The sequence below is a fragment of the Pseudonaja textilis genome, chromosome 1 (genome assembly GCF_049901715.1).
Source record: "Pseudonaja textilis isolate UNSWEBS1 chromosome 1, rPseTex1.2, whole genome shotgun sequence".
NCBI classification, from domain to species: Eukaryota; Metazoa; Chordata; class Lepidosauria; order Squamata; family Elapidae; genus Pseudonaja; species Pseudonaja textilis.
This window is the reverse complement of record NC_141990.1, coordinates 180,685,963-180,709,635: the sequence shown is the minus strand read 5'-3', so window position 1 is coordinate 180,709,635 and position 23,673 is coordinate 180,685,963. Positions and strand designations below refer to the sequence as shown.

Genomic DNA, 23,673 nt, shown 5'->3' with positions numbered 1-23,673 from the left:
ATGAAAAAGATCAAAGAATTTCATGTTCACTGAAGACAGCTGTAGCCTCATTGTTTTTAATAATTAGCTAATCATGGATTGTCAAACATTATAAACCAAAAAAAGAGGGGGGGGGGTTTGATCCAAATTCCTTGCTTATGAAAGGAGGTTGTCATGCTATTAGTACCCTGAAGTGCCTAACATCTTCAGTGATCCAAATGCATTGTAATTGAATTCTAAACTCCTTTTAGTGCTAGGCTGCATTAATCATGGTATGTACTCAGAAAATTGCCCACGGCTCCACTAGGAGGATCCCGATTAGGGTCACTGACTACTCCCCTGGAACATTATTTAAATGAAAGAAAAATATCAGATCACTTCTGATAGTTTTTTTTCCTTTAAAGCCAGGTAAACTAGTTCAGCATATTTTAATGTCTTCAAACAGCAAGGTCAGGATATTTTGCCTGGCACAAATAAGTATATAGAAAGGGGAAAATAACAGGTTTCCCCAATATTAAAATGTTCCGTTCTTCAAACAAATGTAGTGTTATTTGTATATTTGTATCCTGCCTTTATTATTTTTGCAAATAACTCAAGGTAGCGAACCTAGCCAATGCACCTTCCTCCTCTTATTTTCCCCACAACGACCTTGTTAAATGAATCGATCTGCACATCCCGATTCCCTTATTCCCAATACTGCTAACATCCCTATATTGGTCCTGTGATTTCTCCCACCCATGTGAAAGTTTCCACTTATTCATAGAAGCTTAAGTCCCTTGCCCAATCCTATTCTACAAACAGAGCACTCGTAATTTAAACCCATCCTTGAATTTCTGCCACCCACATCCATTTCCTCTTCTATTTCCTCTTTCCATTTATTGTGCCTCTAATGTTCTTCTGTATGCCTTCCTATCTCCTGCTATAATTTTAGGGACTTCTATAATTCAGTCCTGCCCATGAGATGGGCCATGTTCCTCTCAATTGTCTTATATCTACCTAAGAAACTTACAAGGTTACAGCTTGGCATTCCATCAGATACCTATTTCACAATGACTCTCACTGTCCACTGAATCTATCCCAATGCACACAGCAATGCTGAACTTTCATTTCATAAAATCAGAGTTTATAAAGGGGCTATTAGAGCATCAAGGGCCACTTTTTATTGCAGAAATTTAAATGAAAACACCCTCAGCTGCTGTCTAGCTTCTTCTTCAGATCATCTAGTGGAAGAAAGTCCACCATCTCTCTAAGTAAAGTTTTCAGTATAATTTTTAATGTTCCTTCCAAAACTTGTAAATGCTATCATATACGTTTATTTTAAGGCCGAACATACCACATTTATCTCTCTCTCTGTATATTGCACTAAGGCTCCTCTGATACTCCTCTGCACTTGTTCCAGTTTCTCTGAATCTTGCTGAAGTGTGATGCCTAGTACTGGAATAGTACACAATGGTCCAGAGTGTAATATGTTTACATTCTTCTTGTGGGGCCACATTAATATTCAAAGAACAGGACATGAATATTAAATCAGTTTCTGTACTTGGAGTCTAACGAGAAAAAAGGAACATAGAGTATGTCCAGGATCATAGCTGCAGAGTATTCTCTCTTATGATGGAGAGAGAAATCCAAAGAAGAATTAACTTTCATAAAAAGAAGTCTCAGGGTGAGGATTTCTACTATTTAAAAGATCCAGATGTTTTATTCAAACAAGACTACTTTCTTATTGCTAGAACCTACAAAGTTTTTTAAGCTCCATCTGAAAAATAGTAATAGTAGAAGTCATGATTATTTAAATGGCTGTACAATGTATTGGTACTCCTTAAAATGCATTGGAGTCCCTTAAGGAAGGAGAAGGAGAGAATGAATTGCAAAAGTCTGAAGGTCCCCAGAGACTTTGTGGCTTTATTTAAATCCTAAAGACTGCAATCAAATGATAAGTGCAGGTCATCACTTCATACCTACTCATTAATGACTTTATGCATGTGGTTGAATGCTATGATCCAATCAAGACAGTTCTCAATTTTTAAAAAATAAGAACAAAAGTAAACTAAAAACTTGGAGTCTGTAATGGTGACAGCTAAAACTGGTAAGACAAGGAGCAGCAATTCTCAGGTCAGGAAATAATATTTTATATGTAGACGCTAAAAGTCTATAGACTCAAAAGGCAGGAGTAAAGAGCCTAGAATGTAAACCTTAAGGCACATTTACTGAAAGACCTTGTTTCCATTCTCTGCAGTAGTCATATTTTCTATACATACATGACTTCATCATTGTATTCAGGAAAGCAGTTGAGGAGCCAAGTTATATTTGGGAAGCTTAGGTTAGTGCCTGAAGTTTCAAGATCACAGTACTGTCACACCTTGTGTGAAGCTACCTGCATAGTAAATGTGTATTTACTACTCTTACTATGTAAGAACAGAAACACGGAGAAAAGGAAATGTAAATATTAGCCTCCCAAATAAAATGAAATGAAAACATCTCTATAAAGCATGCTACTGGTAAAGAAGCAAAATCCTGGCAGCTAAATAGAAAATAATAATAAAAAGAAACTAAGAGCAATGGGGAAAAAAAAAACATCCTTCAGGACAGCTGAAAGTCTAATAGGAAAGAAATACAAATGAAGAAGAAAAACCCAGGAGACACCCTAAGGAAAATGAGATCTATCAATCGGAAACCAAATATATATGAATATGCTGAGTGTTTCTAACTCTAACATCAAACCAAGAAGTTTCCAAATCTTTGAAGTAAATAGGTGAGAAGTAAGGAGTACCAAGTGAAGAACAATCAGTTGAGTAAGTTATGCTGCAGAACAAGTATTACAAAGAGTTGATTTGGTTGCAAAATACAAGGTTTAGAGAAAATTCAAGTAACGTTTTTGTGGAAGGACTGATTATTCTGATTATTTTCCCCCTGAGTTGCATTACTCAAAGATGAAGTCTTATTCCATTTGCATGTTTGTAGGGCATAAAAAACAGGCTTAAGTCATCATTAGCTGCACTGGTTTAGAATAATGTTTATCCCCTTTCTTCTGACAATATTCTGGACTACCACAAGGTGTTCTCACTGCATATTTCACAAACATTTTGTTTTATTCAGTTTTCAAAACATGCATATTTTGGATGCAATTTTCCATTAACATTTGTTGCTAGAGAGCTACATATTTTCACTGGATTATTTACTTTCAGTTTCTGTTCTAGTTTTAAAATGCAGCATTAAATAAATTCATCTTAAAATTCAATATGAACAATTTTCTCCAACTTACTAGTTTTATTTTTATAATTCGTTACTAAGAAAACCTGTGATTATATTAATATAAGTGCTCAGATAGACAGCAAAATATATTTTCCTTATATACTTGGAAATCAGAGCAAACTTTTTTAATGAAGCCATAGGGCAAAACATTGAGAAATTTTGGAGAGAGAGAGGGGGGAGTGAGGGAGTGAGGAGGGAGGGAGACAGAGAAAGAGAGGGAGGGAGGGAGGGAGGGAGGGAAAGAGAGGGGGGACTTGAATTCTGTTTCTTTGCAGGTATTCATGTTACTCTGAAAATATTTTTCCTGCAATTTGTTTATCCCAATATCTGTCATCACAGGCTTCATTTTTATGAATTCAAACTTGCTTTAAAAAAAAGGATCCTTGTCACAACTGGTAGTAGTTTTAGGGCAGCCTTGCAGGAGAAGGATTGCTACTGCTCACCATAGTGTAAATATTTGTTTTAAAGATTGCTCTTAATAAAGTGGTGCAGTGTTTGGTTGATTCATCTGGCCTTTTTTATTACACTAATGGAATGTGTTTATCTTCCAAGATTGAACATGTAATGGGTTTGATTTTTGGAGCTTGTCTGGATATACAGCAGATTGAAAAGTTTAATCTTTGATTAACTCAATGGAATGACTATGCACACTCCTCTTGTGCTGTGCCTGTGCAGGCTGAACTCTAAAACAGCTTTAAAAATACTGTCACTTTGGTCATAACTTGAAAGGTGTTCATTTTGGACTGAGGGTTAGTGCAGCCTTGGGCAAAAATATATTCAGCAGGCATGCCTTCCTAACTTTCTAACATGTTAGGACAAATTTTGGACAGTTGAAAAGTCAAGAAAAACAGAGTTACTGTTTGTACATTCAGATTTTCTGTTGATATTAGAGTAGCTTCTAGATGTGCAGAAGGAAAAAGTTTGAAATCTGTCTTGAATCTTCAAGACTCATGGTGTTTGCTTGAGCAACAAGTTGAGGCCATGGTTAATGACATATTTTCTCAGCTTTGGTTGACGCACCAGTTGTGATCCAACTTGGTGTAGGAGGACCTAAGTACAGTAACCTATGCGTTCATTAGCACCCAGCTGGGCTGTCTTTAAAGACCACCTGAAACTTTAACAAGGTGACATCTCCCATAGCCTCTTGAAACTGTAACAGAATTCTGACAGTATGATTGTATGTCTAGAGATGGAGATTTATGGTTGGTGTACCAATGATGCCTCATCTGTGTTGTCCCATACATCATCCAGCAGCTTTATGTAGAGGTTAAATAGGAGCAAGGAGAGTGATGATTCCTGTGGCATCCCACAAACCAGTGACCTTGGGTTTGAGCTCTCCCCACTAACATTTAATGGAATCAGCCCTGGAGAAAGGAGTAGAATTATAACAAAATAGTGTCTCTTCTCCCCATTCTCAGCCCTCAGATTCAGTTCAGAAGCACACCATTAACATACATATTGAAAGCCACCGATTAAGTGAGAAGGACTAGAGGACTAGAAAGCCTGCATTATTTTGATTCCAGTCCTGCCAGAGGTTGTCCAAAAGTATACTCAGAATGGCTCTGAATCTACTGAAAGGAATCTAGATCTGCTTCCAATAGTGTTCTTTGATCCTGGTAACCTCATCTACAATCTTTTCCCCAAAACAGAAAGTTGGAATTTGGTTGGAAATTATCTAACCTTATTGCATCCAGCATGGTTCTTGAGGAAGGGTGCAGATCACCAACTCCTTAAAAGAGCTCTTCTTCAAAATAAGCCATAGTTGATTATATAATAAGGTAACCCATAAACCATGGTTTGTAATGATAATGGTAAATTGCATAAAATGCTAAGTCCAGAGTAAACATTTTAACTTACTTTGAGGTACAGACCAGGTGATTGTTTTATTCTGCTATTTATGTATAGTATAAGACCACAAATCAGCTAGGACTAAAGCCCATTGAAATCAGTGAAGATGACTTCTGAATGATAACAAACATAAGCTTGCAATGTGAGAATCTTTCACTGGACAATTAAAATGACATTTAATAAGGAAAGATTAAACATTATATCTTACAATGGGAATCTTCCAGTCAAACAATTAATTTTGAATAGAGGTTTTCTCAAGGGAAACTGAGATTTATAAGGCAAAGTGTTTTTGGAAATTAAAAAAAAACAATTCCCCAAAATGCACATTCCCCTAAATGTAAGGAATTCTGTCTCATGTTAAACTAATATTTTTAACAATAAAGAAATAGAGCATTTTATTTAGTCTCTGCCAGGAACTTCTTTATTTTTTTCTTGATCAATTCTCATGGGATTTCATGAAAAAGAATAACTGCTGAAAATTATTTCAAGGAGAAGAAATTCTCAGTAACCTCATATTTAGAATATGGTTTTCTGATACTTTCCTGGTTAGGAGATGGCCACACTGTGTTTTAAAATGTATAATGTTTCAGTGCTCAATTATTGTTCCAACATCCCAAATTTGCTAACTTCCCATGGATCAACTTCCCAATGGAAGACAGTGTAGAGTAATCCTCCTCTAAACTATTTCCACTGAGTACCAGGGTTGTTCAGAGTGATGAAGCTATGTGAGACAAACAAGAAAAATAACCACTACAGCCACTTCAAGCATATTTATCAATAAAGTCAAAAATACCATGCTGAGAAATAAATTCTGAAGTAGCCTGTGAATAAGATAGGAGAATGGAACACAGAAAGAGAATTTTTGAGAAATTGAAAGGCAGATCTTACTACGTATAAAAATATAAGCAGCCCCAAATTTCATCACAGCAATGCCAGAGCATATTCATTTCTTCCTGTCAAATAGCATAGTCAACACTAAATTGTGGTATTGCAAAGTGATATCTTCATAGAAGTTCCTTTCTTTGCATTAATGTTTTTCTTTTTCTTGCTTGCTTCCAATTATTTCTAACAGAGGCTCAAGGAGCTAAAGCAGAGGGAGTTTGCTCGGAATGTAGCATCCAAATCAAGAAAGGATGAAAAGAAACAAGAGAAAGCTCTTCAACGCTTACACAAGTTAGCTGAACTCAGAAAAGAAGCTGCATGGTGAGTGAGAAGTTATTAAAAGGCAAAAAAAAAATCAAAGAAAGGGAGGGAGGAAGGATATAATTGACCATTGTGATTCCAAAGCAGAACAACATAAATATTTTTTCCTGATAATCTGTACATGACAATTAGACTTGGTACAATGCAAAGAAATAAGCATTTTAAAAATATTGTTGCTTTTCAAGAAAGTTAAACATTGAATAAATTGCATACATTTAATTTAAAAACATCATTGATAGTGTTGTCTATGGGATGGCAGAAGTACCATTTCAGTGCAAGCTCATCCCATTTGAAGGCTGTGATGACACATCCAGCATCAGTTTGACCACTCACCCTCAGATACCACTGATTGTGTCGTGTGTGTGTGTGTGTGTGTGTGTGTGTGTGTGTGTGTGTGTAGGAATGTGTGTGTGTGTGTGTGGACATATGTTTGTATTTATTGATAAAGGCAAGCAGAGGAATTAAAGTCAGTGACAGATAACTTAAGTATTTGAAGGAAAGAGATATTTTGGTGTGCTGTTGACTCTATGCAACATTTTCATTAATACTGCTGGGAGGGAGACAGACTCTCCTATCTCTGCCAAAAGAAGAAGGTGAGATGAGTTCTTCTTCCTTGACAGGAACAGCTGGCATCTCTTTTGCTATGTAATTTCTTTATTCCACGTAATCTGTATTGGATGAACCATTATTTTGTTAGCATGTGAAAGTAAGGATATTGTATGATAGTTTACATCCTCTGTTGTCTCCCCCCTTTTTAATTAGAATGTAAATGGACTTATTCCAATCTGTTGGCCTGTGTTGTCCTTCAGATTGGCTGGCACAGCTGTTTAGAACCTTAAATTATTCTTCTTTTGCTTGCCATATTTCAGTAGGTGTTCCATCAATTCCTGTAACATTTGGACTTGGTCATAACTCTGAACTTGGGTACTGCTGCTCTGAACTTGGGTACTACTACTCATTTATTAATTAAATCAGTATATGGATAGTAAACTGAATTATATCTTTCAAAGATCCTGGGGCACCAGGGAATTGCCAGAGAACTGGGAAAAAGCTGATGTAATTCCCATCTTCAAAAAAGGGAAAAAATAGATTCAGGAAACTACAGACCTATCAGCCTGACCTCAATACCAGGGAAGGTTCTGGAAAAGATAATCAAGCAACAAATCAGCCCACACCTAGAAGCAAACATCGTAATAACCAAAAGCCAACATGGGTTTGTCAAAAACAGTTCATGCCAGACTAATCTTATTGCATTCTATGACAAAGTGACAAAATTAATTGCTGAAACTGGGTATGTCTAGTCTGATGAAAAGAAGGACTAGGGGTGACATGATAGCAATGTTCCAATATCTCAGGGGCTTCCACAAAGAGGAGGAGGGTCAAGCTATTCTCCAAAGGACCTGAGGGTAGGACAAGAAGCAAATGGTGGAAACCTATCAAGGAAAGAAGCAACTTAGAACTAAAGATAACAGTTAGAACAATAAATTAGTGGAACAACTTGCCCCCAGAAGTTGTAAATGCTCCAACACTGGAAGTTTTTAAGAAGAGATTGGATAGCTATTTGTCTGAAGTGGTGTAGAGTTTTTGCTGCCTAGGCATGGGATTGGACTAGAAGACTTCTAACTCTGTTATTTTATTTCTATTTCTAAACTTCAACCTCATCACATATCGGACCTGTTTTGGGAACTTCCTATTACATACCAATAATTTGGAAAATAATATTTAAGCTTTCATGTCAGGTATTTCTTTTAGTTTAATCTGTAAAGAAGCATCTATATCGAAGTTGCTATGTAGATAATATAGATACTATACCTGAAATATGGTCTTGGACAGCCTATTAACACACATATGAGCAATTAATAGCCAGTGGTCTGCCAAAGGCTTGAATATAATCTGCTATTATATAGTCAACTATGCTCATATTTCCCCTTTTCTGCCTTCCTATGTGTGCAATGTCTCCCATGATTTATTGGGGAAAAGGATGAATAAAATAAGTGTAACAAAATTATTCCATCTTGGCCTGTCTACTTCCTAAGGATCATGTTTCTGATATTATGAATTCAGAAAAAGTATAGCATAAAATGAATAATAGAAATGATAGAAAATCATCACCTCTACCCTATCAAATTGAGTTTGACATCTCTGATATAAATAGATTAAATATGTTATCATGAGATGCGTAACAAAGAACAGAATCAAGCAAGAACTCTTAGTTATAATTGGGTAAAATATCTCAGCCGTTTTCTTAGCAAAGTAAACAAAACAAATTCTTTAAATAGAAAGTTACCAATCACTCTTCTAGGTATAGCTCATAATATAGGGAAAATCAGACTCTTCTTGTTAAAGTTTTGAAATAAAAGTACATAGTTGACAATCTGAGTCTGTGTCCACAGGGACAAAAATTATTTATAATTTGCAATATTGTTAAATTGACCAATGGAAATTTTGGGCTCAATTGTGGTCATAAATTGAGGACTATCTATACTCCCATTAATCTCATGTCAACAAATAGCTGAATATTTTAAGGCCACAATGATCCAAAAACTCATGAGTGGGAGAACCTCAATGTAAGAGTTCTTTTTCATTACCAGGACTACTGCCTAACTGAAAATAAAGTCCATAGAAACAAGTAGAGATGGGAAGCAGTTTAATACAATATAATTCCTGAGCCTGTATATGAACATAGATGTGATAAAGTTGATATAACCTTTTCTGAAATTTGGGAGACAGTTTGCCTCAAACATATATACAAACTCTGTACATTATGAGAAATTGCACATAAGAACATGGATATTATGAAGAAATTACACAAAAACATATTTGATCAAATAGCTTCAAAATATGTATAAAAATGCACATATTAGAAGAAAGCTATACAACAAGGAAGAGAACGATACAGAAATTAAAGATTTGAGATTAAAAAAAATAGGAAACAAAGCAAAATCAAAGCTGTCAGATTTCCAGTAGTTGAAAGCTATTTAAGAACATGAAAAAGAATAGACATTACCATTTCAGGGATAAAATTCCTTAAGAATATTTGGATATTTGTAAAAACCTTCAGAGCAAAGAAAAACAGATGTGACAGTTATTCAAAGCTGACTTTTTCAGTCTGGACAGATAACTTTTTACTGGCTGAAGTTCTGTTTTATTTTGCCTAAGTGTAGCTGAGAGAAAGGTGACAGAATGATTTTACAGAAATAAACAGACACTTTATAGTTTACCTTTTTTTCCCAAAAAGTTTGGAGAGTATTTGTTGAATGTATAAGCATAACATATGTTTCTGTATCATTTTTTTCTTCCCCTCTATAAAACAGAGGTGAGAAACTACGACACCATTTTTAAACAGTTTGTCAAAAATTGACACTGGATTTCTAACATTCTGGCAGCCACAAATAAAGGTTTAATTTAAAGACTACAGGATGAAACACGAATATGAAATATGGCCTTCCTTTTCATGTACATTTTCTGTCCTTGGTGCATTTGCTATAAACCCAGAGAGAGTTAGTTTGATGTAACACGGGAATGTCAAGCAGATCTAAAATGGAAATAATTTCACTCCATCTTTTGCTGATTATCAGTGCTCCTTGTATGTTCCCTAAAGATAGTCTTCAAATATTCGAATTGCTTGACAGTCTGGAATTAGACAAACATAAGGTGATCTTCAAAAACCTGGGAACCATTATGAAAATGTATGATTAGTCAAATGTTTAATTACATTAAGTAGTAACACCCACACAAGCCTACACAAGTCAACCTATAGTGTAGAAACTGAACACTGATGATGCCTTGTGATTGCTGAACTCTGTCATACTTTTAGATCTCTCAAGTTTTACAACCTTTACTGAGATGCAGCCACACATTCAAACTGCTAATAGTGTATATCATAACCTCTTAGCACTCTCTAAATTGTCTGGCTGCCATTTTAATGTCATTTCCTTCATTTTTGAAAGTGCTTCAGCTTTGCCCTAATTATGGAAATATTAAACCTATCGCAATATGGTGGCTATTTTTTCCCCAGTGATAAAAATGTGACTGGAAAAATTACAGTCCTCTGAAAAAACAAGATTCCCCAGCAAAGGGAATGCTAACAAGAAAGAATTGCAACATGAAAAATTCATTTCACAATTTATCCATGATCAAAACAAATCCACGATTTTCTATGGTAGGCTTATCATTTTTCTAAAATCAAATAGATATGAAATCTAGGTTGCCAAGTGTGAGGGGCCATAAATTCTTTATCCTTTTAGTAGTTGCTTTTATTTCCACTTATATGGATATTGTTTGTGCCATTTCAGGGATATCTCAATGACCAGGCACTTGAATTTGTTTGTTCCTAGGCCTACTTCTAAAATTCTGCCCTTTTAAATTTTTATAAGGCCTTGTAGAAGTAAAAACAAAATCTTTTAGCTTTTGGAAAAGCAGCATTGCCTGGATTCAGTAAGTGTTGAGACAACACTCCAGTGAAAGGAGTTTCTTTGTTATACTAGCAAAATGCAGTAGCTATTCATGCCAGCATGAAGAGTCAAAGGGGGAAACAATACAAATTCCATTTCTTTTGTACATGTACATTATATAAATTTTATTCACATAATGTCACACTCATCAATCAAATGATTGGACCTTATTTTGCAATGGCATAGAGCTTCTTCCATTTGAGGAAAACCCACAGATGCCTCTGCTCTGTAGAACAGAAGAACACCATGGGGTTTGGGGGAGCCATTTTGTCCAAGTCTTCAGAAAAGCAAAGATGATCTTCAGAATTTGCCTTCAGTTTGCAGTTAGGTCAACAGTTTTAATTAACATAACTCTTGTTTCTTCTACATTCTCTGTCTCTGGATCTCCACTAAAGCTAAATTAATACTTTTTAGTTGATTACGTTATTTCTTTTACCCATGGCTTTAATTGTGTTAAATGATGTATTTTACTCCAAATCAGAAAATGTATCAAAGAATATATTAATTTATATAGTCAGAACCTAAGTAACTAAAATGGGTGATATTCAGGTCCTTCTTTTAACCTAATACACAGCAAAGATCTGGCTCACCAAAAATATTTAGCCTCATAGAGTTCCGCTAAGCAATATAAAACTAAGAATTTTGCTTGTTGCAGCCTAGCTTTTATATTATTTCTTTTTCTCTTGCTTCTCAAGCCTTTGTAACCTTTAAATAACTCACAGCTAGAGGGCCATATCCAACTCCCCATGCTGTGCTAATGATAGTGTTATACTTAATGGTATATTTATTAATGGGGGTACTTCAGAGAGGGTGAAGGACAGTGGATCAACCTATACATATCTGAAATTGCAAGCTGGATCCCTGGGGTACAGTATACATTTAGATGCTGCTATAAATGTTTTAGAACTGCAGTTAAAGAGTCCTACATCAGAGAAAATGCAAGCCCGGCTGGTAGAGGGTTGCTGTGGCTCTTAAAGCAACTGTTCCAAATGACTACAGGAGGTTCTATGCTTCTATTCTCACAACAATTTTGGCATCTAATAGGAATGTGTTTAAAGGTCATTTTAAAATTGTTTCCACACCATGTATTAAAAAGTAGTTAATAACACTAGAGAGGGGGCTGCTATGAGGCTTCTGATTCAGCTGTGATTGCTTCCTTGGAAATCATCATCAACAGCAAGACTCTTAAAAGGGCTTAGAGAGCCCCAGTCACCTGAGAGAGCACGCCATAGAACCATACAGTGGGCAGGAGCCATTTACCTCATCAAACTCAACTCCAGGCTAGGAACAGAAATCCAGATTAAACATCCATGATAGCTTCCGCTAAAATATATGCACTGAAGGGAGGGGGGGGCAACTTATCTAGGTAATTGGTTCTATTGCTACATTCTCTTACAGTCAAAAAGTACCCTCCCCTTCCTAATAAGTTAAAGTTTGACTTCCTGCAATTTAAATCTATTATTCCTCACCCTGCATTCCAGAATGAATAGGTCTTGTCCTTCTGTGAAACATCCTTGCAGATATCTTAAGAACACTGTCTTCTCTCTTACATATCCCAGAGCTCAGTACTGCCTTTTCCATCAAACTAGTCTTCATTCACGTTCTACCCTTTCTCCATCCTAGTTGGATTGCTATAAGCTGAGCCCAGTTTATTTGAATCTTTATTAAAGTGTGCTGACAAGGATCGGATCCTTCTGTTTTGATGTGTCTGATAGAATAAATATATTTCCCATAATTTGGAAATTATGTTGAGGCAGCCTAAAGTTACATTTGCCTTTTGGAAACCAAATCAAATGATGAGCAAGTAGAATACCAAGAACCTCTTCACAGATATTCTCCATCATATACTTGCCCAGTTGATATTGTCCCTGAGAACTTTGTCTTGGTTACATTTCTCTAACTTATCATGATCAATTAAAATTGTCTGAATTAGCAGATCTCTATCTGTTATTTTATCTTTCTAATCCAATTCTGAACCTTTTGAAAATCTAATGAGTATTACTTTCACTTCTTTCTCAAACCCATTAATGAAATTTTAAAAGAGCACTGGGTTGAGGACTAAGCAATTCCAGTCCTCCTTTTAATAAATCCCATCCATTTGTTCAATTCTAATTATGAGAATCATATCTCTACATCTCAATTATTAAATTATATTTCTTTCCTGTAATTGTTGAAGTTAATTATGTTCATCTTTTGAAAAAAAAAATTGAATATAGTGCACAGAATTGTTCATGAATAGTGCTCATTCTTATGCTTATGTCATTTTCTTCAAGAGAGTACAAGTCCCCGTCCAGTTCATATTGAAGCACCATTCAAGCCGCTTCTGGGTTGAAAGAATTAATTGATAACAGAGTAACATAAGAACAGAATAATAGAGTTGGAAGGGACCCTGGCAGTCTTCTAGCCCAACCCGCTACTCAAGAAGGAGATACTATACCATTCAAGACAAGTGGTTATCCAGTCTTCTTAAAAGTGTCCAGTGATGGAGCACCATTATCATGACATCATCATTGTAGTGGGACACTTGTGAGGGCTCATTTCATGTCTCATCAAAGAGCTGGAGTGAATGAAGGGAGCTCACCCCACCATGCAGCAGCACTCAGGTCTCAAACACGGGCTTGTTAACCTCCAATCCAGCAGCATAACCATGTGAGCCACCATGTCATATCTGGACATAATAAACCTCTGTGATCATATTAAGAGCAACTGCGTTCTCTTCGCTGATGATGTAAAGCTGTTCAATGCCACAGACAATACTGCTGCCCTTCAGAAAGATCTTGACTATGTATTAGAATGGTCAAACAAATGGCAACTTCAAATTTCAACAAATAAATGCTCTGTCTTACATATTGGCAAAAAAATAACCAGAAAATAAAATACAAGCTGAATAGTCAAGACCTTGTTGATGATCCAGGCTCTGTAAAGGACTTTGGAGTGCTCATCTCTAATGATCTAAGTGCTAGAGCCCACTGTAACTACACAGCCAAAAAGGCATTAAGAGTTGTTAACCTAATCCTATGTAGATTCTTCTCTGGTAATATCACACTACTAACTAGAGCATACAAAACATTTGCTAGACCAATACTCGAATACAGCTCATCAGTCTGGAACCCACATTATGTATCTGATGTTAGCACAGTTGAGAAAGTCCAGAAATATTTCACAAGAAGAGTTCTCCACTCCTCTACTCGTTGTAGAATACCTTATGCCACCAGAGTTGAAATTAGACTAGAAAATCAGACTAGAAAACCTAGAATTATGCCGTCTTCGTTCTGATCTAAGTATGGTATATAAAATCATACATTGCAATGACTTACCTGTCAATGAATACTTCAGCTTCAACCATAACAAGAGCACAAGAGCACACAATAGATACAAACTCAAGGTTAACCACACCAAGCTTGATTGCAGGAAATACGACTTCAGCAACAGAAGTCTATCTTTTTGTGTCTATCTTTCTCTGACACAAAAAGCCTATGGAAAATGCTCAATTGTTATTCTGTCCCTGTAGCTTGCAGATACTATAATTGGCTAGTTCATTTGCCCAGATATAAGGGAAGGAGCTAGTAGTTAAATGTAGACTAGAATCACAGTACATTTTCCATAAAAGATGGTTACATTAGACCAAATGAAAGATTTCACTACTGTATAGGTGCTCAGTTTTCCAGGAAACTGAATTTTTTGCATGGAAAGAAATGTGACCTAATTAATGAGGCTGAGTGGAATACCTGAATATTTTTGCAGCATACTTCTCTGTGTGGTAAAAGTTTTATTAGATCATCTTGTTATATTTCTTTTTTTAAAATTGTAATTGTCTTTACCACAATAAATATTAATGCATATTATTTATATCAAAATCCCTCAAGGCACCACAGTAAACAATAGGGGTTCTTTGTGAGGATAGAGTGTTACTAAGACTAACATAAAGTGTCAAGCAGTTGCACACATTGATCTGTGTTCCAGAATCTTCGGTAATATTTAATGCAGGGGTAATCTTAAAAATTCCAAGAGGAAAAAAAAAAACATTAGAGAATGGTTTGTTTAGGCAGGTTTTATCTAACAGAAATTCTGGTGTTGATCGGGGTTTTAAAGTGAGTCATCAGTGGACAATTACAAGATCCATACCTCACGAAGGTTGTAAGTGGTATCCTCTTCAGTATTAGTGCTCCTCAATCTGAGGAGCTAGTGTCCCCAGGAATCATAAGGGAAAGAAAAGCAAGGTGCAATCCATTCACTCTCATTCAATGTGCTTTTCTATAGTTTATTGGCACCTAGGTTAATGGTTCTAAGAATTCTAGTTCATTACGAGTTACGTTAATATATTTGCAGAATGTCTAAATAGGGAATGCTGGCTAAGTGCAGGCAGTTACAGAAATTGATCTCAGAGGAAAAGGACAAGTCGGTGGAAGAAGGGAATGGAAAGGTGGGAGAGGTGTTCCCAACGAGCCATTGAGAACATCATGCTCAAGAAACTCCAAATTCTTGGAACTACTTCTGGGCAGAGAAATATTTCTGCCTTTATTTTTACCCCTTTTTATGCCATCCTAACAAAAAGCTTAGAAATTATTACAGAAGAGGAGAGAATTTCAATATATATGAGGCTGAGATAAAATTCTTATATGTAACATATGGGAATTTTACAGCTGCATTCATGATACCTTCTATCATTTCCAAAGGAAAATGTCATGAGGGAATTCTTCCCATTGGGCTTTCTCAGTGGCAGTATTGCTGTTACTGGAAAGGGGAATACATATCCTTGAAAAATGATTGGTGGAACTTTTTTCCCTTGGAGAAATCATCCACTTAGCCAGTATTATTTGATTGGAAATTCAAAATCACACGTGAAGAGGAAGTGAAGCAGAAACATAGGGGAAACTTAGAAGACAGCTGGTGAGTCTGTGGAACTGATTAGTTGCATTGAATGAGAGTTGTTTGGCTAATGGAATGAAGCTGTATGTTTCAATTTTGGTGAATGGGTTGTGTGTTGTTTGCTTGCCAAGCATATGGTATCTGAGGATGATGGGCTGTTGAAAAGCAATTTGTGCTCAGTAGTATGAAGAATTAAAGCTGCTGGTGATAGAAGTTATAAATTACTAGTAACTATTCCATAAAAGCCTAAGAAAGTTTGGATATAACACTGTCTTTAGAAATTAAAAAAAAGATGTCAGTACAGGTAATCCTCCACTTATGACCACAACTGAGACTGGAATTTCTATCACTAAGTGATTTGGTCATAAAGTGTGATGTCACTTAGCAGCAGAACTCCCTGCACTCCCCACTGCTATCATTAAGCAAATTCCATAGGTCATTAGCTGATGACCCATCCCAAGTCAAGCCATTCCAGGCTTGGTCCCTTCCAGCTCCAAACTAAGATAAGGTAAGGGATTGCCTTTGACTGCACCCAACACATCTCCCCTCCCCATCTGTGCTGTTTTGACTGCCTGAACCTTTCTTTGCAGAGTGGCAACCAGTCTCAGAACTGCACAAATCTGGGGCTTCTTGTCTCTCTGTGGCTCATGGGCTTTTTGGCATGCCATGGCTCTGTGGTTGCGAGAAGGCCATAAGCTGCAGTGTAGCACAAAGCTGCAGCTGCCCTCCACCCATCCCAGCCAGGTACTACAAAGCCACCATTCCCTGGGAAGTCCCAACAGCACAGCCCAAAGCCATGGCAACCCCAACAGCATGGAGCAAAGCTGCAGCATTGCAAGAAGACCAAATAACATGGTGCAAAGCCATAAAATGACAGGAAACTCTACAAGCATGGTGCAAATGGCAGCTCAACTGCCCTCACTTGCCTCACACTAAGTCCTCTGCCACTCCACATTCCACTCTTCTCCATATATATATTTTTTGCTCCTAATATTGCCTTTGTTGCTCCTGCCCTAGCAGTTGCTGGCCACATGAGGCCATCTTACCCAGGTTTCATGAGAAAGTCATCTTAGGCAACCTTGGGAAGAATGTTGCATGCAGCCAACAGTCGCCCCACAAAGTGTCAGTTGGGGAATGCTTGGTCAACAGCAGGAGCAAGATAGAAATGACCAACCAGGGTGGCAGAGATGGCAGAGTGCAGGAGGCTGAAAAGGCATAGATGAGGGGGACCTAGGTGGTGGGATAAAGTGCCCCACTGGTTCTAAGTGCCTGTCAAGGACCCAAATTTTGGTTATGTGACTACAGGGATGCTGCAACAGCTATGACTTTATCAATCAGTCTTTATTCAACCTTACCATACTTTCAAACAGTCACTGAACAAATGGTTGTAAATCAAGAATTACCTGTATATGAAAAGCTTTTGACTTTAAATTGTCAGGATTATGTTTATATTGTAAAACTTTATATTATAAAAGAAAACAACATCGCTGCATTATTAATTGAGCATTTCTCATGCATTTGAATTCAGTATGATTTGCACTGATAGAAAAGTTTTGTTTTGTTTTGTTTCAGTGCTCCAGGAAGTGGTCCTATGTTCAGATCTACCACGGTTATGGTCCGAGATAATTTTAATGAAATTCCTCAATGTAGTCTCATTGACTCTACCAAAAAGGAACAAAACTTCAACTTTGCTCTGTTGCACAGTTCGAAGACCGCTAGCAATGTTTCATCTGTTGCACCAGTGATTCCTGAAACTCCGGCTAGCAGTGGACCAGACATTAAGCTTGGAGATCAACTACAGGGATTCCATGGGCATAAAGTAGGGTTTTCTTTTGCATTTCCAAAAAAAGCATCCATCAAACTAGAATCCTCAGCTGCTGCTTTCTATGAATATAATGATGAAACATCAGCTGAACATGGAGTTAGTCGAAGAAGTCGGTTTGTTCCTGGGCCAGGGAATCTTCCAGTCTCATCAGCAGAAGAAATAGCCTTGTGTTTTGATGAGAAACCTAGTTCCATTGCTCCATTGATGGAGAAACATGATGTTGACAGTGCAGAGTCAATCCCAGCACAAGATTCGAATGGACCACCCACTGAAGGGAATGGGATACAGCATTTTCCAGAATTGAGACACCCTTTTTCTCATATAAAAGGACCTGGGTTTGTTGATTCGGACAGCTGTGGCACTGAGGTAGATTCTTTAGCATTACCCAATGAAATTCTAACCAAGGGAACTTTGGGGAGCCAAACCCTTCCTGTGGAAAGCAATGGTAATGAATCCATGGGAAATGAAGGTGTAGTCTTACCTGTGAATGAAAAACATTTATCACAGCACAATACCCAAGAAGACAATGATTCAAACATTAGCAATGATTCAGTCACTTCAGAAGTTGAAGTTAAAGAATGCACACCTGATGGACCAATTCCAGCTAATTCTGAAGGGGAAATTAGAACTCTGCCTAATAAACAAATTCCATCAAAGAGGCTTTGTGAGCCATTTGTTCCTGTACTTAACAAACATGGATACACTATCCTTCAGTGGCCATGTGAAATGTTACTTTACACAAAAACAGAGCCATCTATTTCATACAGTTGTAATCCTTTATGTTTTGACTTCCGGTCATCAAAATCAAGTGAGTCCCTGGAGAAAAATAAACAGCCATCAAATATTCCTAATTCAGCGCAGAAGATTGAGTCTGGCCAGGATTTGGACTGCAATCATCCAAATGAATCTCTTTCAGAGAATAGTGTTTGTGCAGCTGTGGCACCAATTTCCTCAACAGAGAGCTGTAATCTTGAGAAAAAACAAGATGAATTATCCTTAGATCCTTCACAGTCAACTGGGAAAAATGAAACACATCAAAACATTATCAAGTCTGCTGGTGAACAAGAAAACAAAGGCTGGAACAAAAGGACACATGAAAAAAGATTTTATAGGAATAAGAAAAGGAAAAGGAGAAGAAAGCAGTGCTATCACCATTATGAGGAAATGACTGAGCTCACTGCTAAAATTTCTCCAGTAGCCGAACAGAAAAATAACTTTATTGAATTTGATAAACATCAGAAGCTTCACAGCACCATGGAACAAGGCATAAATGAAAGTCAGTTAGGAGATTCAGTTCTGGAACAATTAGAGGAAACAGACAAAATTCCTGAGAAAGAGGACGATGACTATCCTAGGACTATATCTATAATTACACATGTCCATAGGAATCAAAGTCCTCAGACAATTTGTAACACAAATGACAGTAGGAACTGTTGCATTAATTCTAACCATTTATGGACAAAGAGCAAACCAATCTGCCACAGACAATCAAATAAAGTGGGATCTAATTCTGGAAGCTGTAATTCAGTTTATTCTAGACCATTTTGTGATTGGACCACCACAAGACAATGCAGTAGCCCAGACCATAAACATTTAAGCCATTATTCAGATAAAAAATGCACAAATCAGTCACAACCCATCAAAAGAGCTTACAATTCTGTCACTGATGAACCAGAAAGATCCCACAGAAAGCGAAGATATCATACCCACTCCTATTCTTCAGATGAAAGTTCAGCGGCACAAACATGTTTTTCAGAAGAGAACGTCAGGCAGCTTAGCAAATTAGAAGTAGCTTATAAGCCGAAACGGAAGCGAAGGAGAAAAAGAATCAGGATTCATGATATATTTATAGAGAGGATACCAGGAAAGAATATCAGTGTTGGATCTCCAACCGAAGTTGTGAAATTTGAGGATTTGCCCAAAAAATTAACTGAAGAAAATGCAGAGCAAACGAATTCCCATTCCAGTGCAGATTATGCAAAAAGCATAGAAAGCAAAATGCAGCCAGTTGGAAGTCAAACTGATTCACCATCGGAACATCTAGTTTCATCAGAAAATATCCAAGACTCAAATTGTTCCATCACGGAGCCTACTCCTTGTCTGGAAGAATCCACACTTTCTGTTTCTCCTGTTATTGAACATAGCATTTCAGCAACAGGAAAATCCAAGGATATGCTGGAAGGACAAAAACAGAAAAATGTGAATGCCCCTGAAATCCAGGTTTCCCTTAAAATGTCCACCTCTGAAAAACATCCAAACCAATCTCCCCCTAAAGGCTTTCTGTGTCCTAATGAAGCTGCTGAGCCTGCACCACAGGAGAAACGAAATCCATCAGCCAACGAGTGGCTGAGGTATGCCCCGGATATATTGAACAGTATGCCTCCTTTGCACTTGAAGGAAACTCACATGAACAGCCATGCTTTCTTAACCACAGAACAGATCCTCACTCCATTCACCTTCCCTGAACATGCTCTGCTCTTGCCCAACGAAAACCATAACAAATTCAAGGATCTACAGCTGGAGGCCTACCACCAGATCATTCAGCAAAACATGTTGGCAAGTAAAATGAAGCTGACCTTTCCTCCAGCTGTGCTTCAACCTTCCAGTGCTCCTCTCCCACCCCTCCCCTTGCAGCAGCAGCCTCTCTGTTCTACCTCTGTCACCATGATCCACCACACTGTTCTTCAGCAGCATGCGGCGGCGGCAGCTGCCGCCGCTGCTGCCACAGCAAGTACGTTTAAGGTCCTTCAGCCTCACCAGCAATTTCTTTCCCAGGTCCCAGCTCTTTCACGAGTCCCTTTACCTCATTTGTCCCTTGGGCCGAGGCTATGTCCTACAGGCCACACAGCCATGGTTGGGCCACCCCAGTTGCCGGTCATCCCAGCATCAATACTCCACTCAAGCCACTTGGCTTTTCCACCTTTGCCGCACACTCTGTTCCCATCCCTCCTGTCCCCACATCCTGCTGTTATTCCATTGCAGCCCCTCTTTTAGGACCTTCTGAACAGTTTAAATGAAAGAGGAAATCTTACATTGAAGGAACACAAATACTGTTGATCAAAATCCAAGAGAAATCCTTCTACAAGTAGCCTAAAATTAAAAGGTTATTAAAGCCTCCGGACTGGGAATTTATTTGCTATTGGGTTAACAATGCAAATATTTATGTGTAAAGTGCAGATTCATAATAAAGTTAAAGCACTGAATAGTCTTTATATAGATATAGATATAAATGTATGTATGTATGTATGAAGATCATGATTTAAAATATGTTAACATGTATATAAACTATATTTATAGTACTGTAAGTTATGTTGTAAAGTATGCACTTTGTTTTTTTAAATATATTTGTGTATTTGCACCTAAGTAATGTTTAGACAAAGCCGATGCACTATGTTTTGTACAACATTCCTTATAAACATAAATATAGTGAGAAAATTTCTCCTGCAATAATCTTCATTTGTTATGAATTTAAATTTGTTGTTTTTTGAAAAAGCATTTATTCTCAGCCTTATATATACTTTTTTCTACCATTTAAACAGTAGTTTCCTCTAGCTTTGGATAATCAAAACTCCAAGTATACTGTGATTTATCATTAAGACCAGGAAGTAAAATCCTTAAGGGGAACAATCTTATTGAACAGAAGACAAAGGGTAATTGATCTGATTGTATTAGCAGCTTGATGCTGTGGATTGAGACAATATCCCCCAATTTTGTGGTATGCCTCAGTGGCTAATTTGAGGGGGTGGGAATCTAAAGGAAAGCAGATGCTTTATTTTGGTTAATAGCCAACCTCTGGGTAAACAGAATTATTCCAAAATCCAGCTCTGGTCAAGTCGTTACTCCTCTGATTTTTCTAACTCTTCTTCTGCATGTTTGTTTAAAAAATCTCCAAAGCCAGAGTGAGAAATCAAATAATCCAATCCCATCATTTAGCCTGACTGCCTCAAGCAACCGGTCACAACCACAGGAAATGCTGTTGATTCCATCTTCTTTATACTTCATACTCATGCTGAAAAGAGTGAAACTTCCTGCTAACTCCATCAATGCAATCAACACAGAGGCAGAGGCAGGTTCAGCAGGGGAATTCAGCAAAGGTCAGTTATCCCACCTTAAACTTTTAGAAATATTTGGCAGTGGATCACTTTGCTATGATTCCCCGCCCACTGCCAATAATAAATGAGGAATGGATTGTGATCTTGATGGCAAGTGGTGGCTGTGTATTCCTAACGATTATTGTGCTAGGTAGAAAACTCACAAGACAAGTAATCAGCTTTAAGTCTAAAAATATGAAACATTTATCATGCTGTGTCTGTTTTCTGGTAACTATAATTTTCTTTTTTTTAATAATCATTCAAAAGCAGTTTGTCATTGCTTTTTTCCTAGGGTTGTTTTTTTTACATTAACTGTCTAGCCTATATTTCTTCATGCTCTCCCATACAAAAGCTCCCTTGTTTCAACACTTCTTAGTTGTTCGACATTATTCCAAATTAGCTATTTAAGGTAGATTTTCAATTTGTTAGGTACAACATCTTTTCTGTTTAAGATGGATTTATGGACAGAAATGGTTTGGCCAGGGTTCTCTACTTGTGGCAACTTGTGGACTTAACTCCTACAATTCCTCAGCCAATGCTGCCAGTCCTTAAACTTGTCAAGTTTGGAGAACACTGGTTCAGGCAAATAAACGGAACAATTCAAAAAATAACAGTTGAGTAGGGCCTATTGAATTTCTCTCAACAGATTTTGAGTAGAGAGAAGAACATACAATATAGAGTCATGGTGGCAGTATTCAGAACAAGCTACAGTGATGTCAAAATGACAGGTAATATCATGCATTATACCCATGCCACAACATCTAACACAATTATGTAAGTCATATTTGCATGATGATGTCATCACAAATATGTCAATTGTCTCCCATTCTCCTGTGCAAGCATTCATGGGCACCAGCACAATTGTTGATGTGAAAAAAGAGAAGAAACACTGTCTGTTCATGAAAAATTCCCAAATTACTCAGTTCTTTGCAGTTTAATTACTCTGCACTCCCTTTGAAGAGGAAAATCTGGTGAAAAATCTCATCCCAGTTTGGTCAACAACAGGCACAATCCTGTGCCATTAGTGATGCTGGCTGAAACTGATGAAAGTTGAGCTGCAAAGCCTCTGGAGACCTGTCTTAATCATAGATGCAATACTTTTTATTAACATCCTTTTGAACATTGATATTGAGCTGTCAGCAACTGTGCACAAGGAAGCATAGAGAAATAAAATGATGTGTGTAAGAACCAACCCTTAACTTTGCATTCAAGAATACTACACTTTTGCAAGAATAGTAGCATCCTTACACTTGAGATTGATCCTTAAATGGATAAAACCTTTACAACATCTTACTTCTGATTTTTTTCTTAGGTTCACACTGCCATTTTTATAGTCAAAACAGATCACCTTTTGTTTTGTGTCTAGTATTCCCCTTACTTTGCTTATGCTACATTTATTCATTTCTTTTATATGACAAAAAGTGATGCTTGGAATGTCTAATAATCTACTCAAGATAAAATGACATTATAATCAAAAAATTTAAACACCAAAATGAAAAGGACCTTGCTACTATTCAACACATACTTGTTTGCCTTGATGATACAACATGATGGGTTTCTTAGGTTTTTTTTTTTTCCAATTCCAGTCCAAAGGTGATGATGGAGGTAGAACTGAAAACAAAAGTGATAGACAAGTAGTATCACATTTTCATATTGCAGTTTGGCTTCTGGGTCTCAGAAGTTGGAAGAGGAAGTCTCCTTTCCCTGGTGGCTTTCTGTGAATATCTTGCCAACAGTCATGAGAATGTGTAATTAGGCCAAGAATGAGATATTAAAATAGTTGATTAGATAGTTTGTTAATAAATCAAATAATAAACCAAAATATTATTTTTAATTTGCAAATGTGCTTATTTCTTAATATTCAATATGCTTGTTTCATGATATTCTTTCAGCTGCAATCCTATACAGTTTCTTCCATCAGCAACAGAGGGAGAAGCTGACCTTCAGAGCTGAAAGTCTAAATTAAATTCTCTGGAAAATATAACATTTTTCCCCAGTATTTATTATATTGGATGTTAATTTAGCTGAGTTGTACCCATTTTGAGAGTGGTCCAGAACATTAATTTAGATAAGATATGGATTTATAGGATCCATAGCCTCCTGATTTTCAAGAAGGGACTGATACATATTTTAGCCATGGTTGGTCATCCAT

General features: G+C 37.1%; 1 protein-coding gene across 1 annotated transcript in view; it reads left to right on the top strand.

Moving 5' to 3' along the window:
* ZNF804A (zinc finger protein 804A) overlaps window positions 1-22,995 on the top strand; it is a 254,028-nt gene extending 231,033 nt beyond the window's left edge. The window contains exons 3-4 of the mRNA XM_026696720.2: window positions 6,152-6,282; window positions 17,178-22,995. Of these exons, the coding sequence (XP_026552505.2) occupies window positions 6,152-6,282; window positions 17,178-20,424 (3,378 nt within the window). The 3' untranslated portion in view covers window positions 20,425-22,995. The remainder of the gene's footprint in view (window positions 1-6,151; window positions 6,283-17,177) is intronic.
* Window positions 22,996-23,673: the final 678 nt, after the last annotated feature.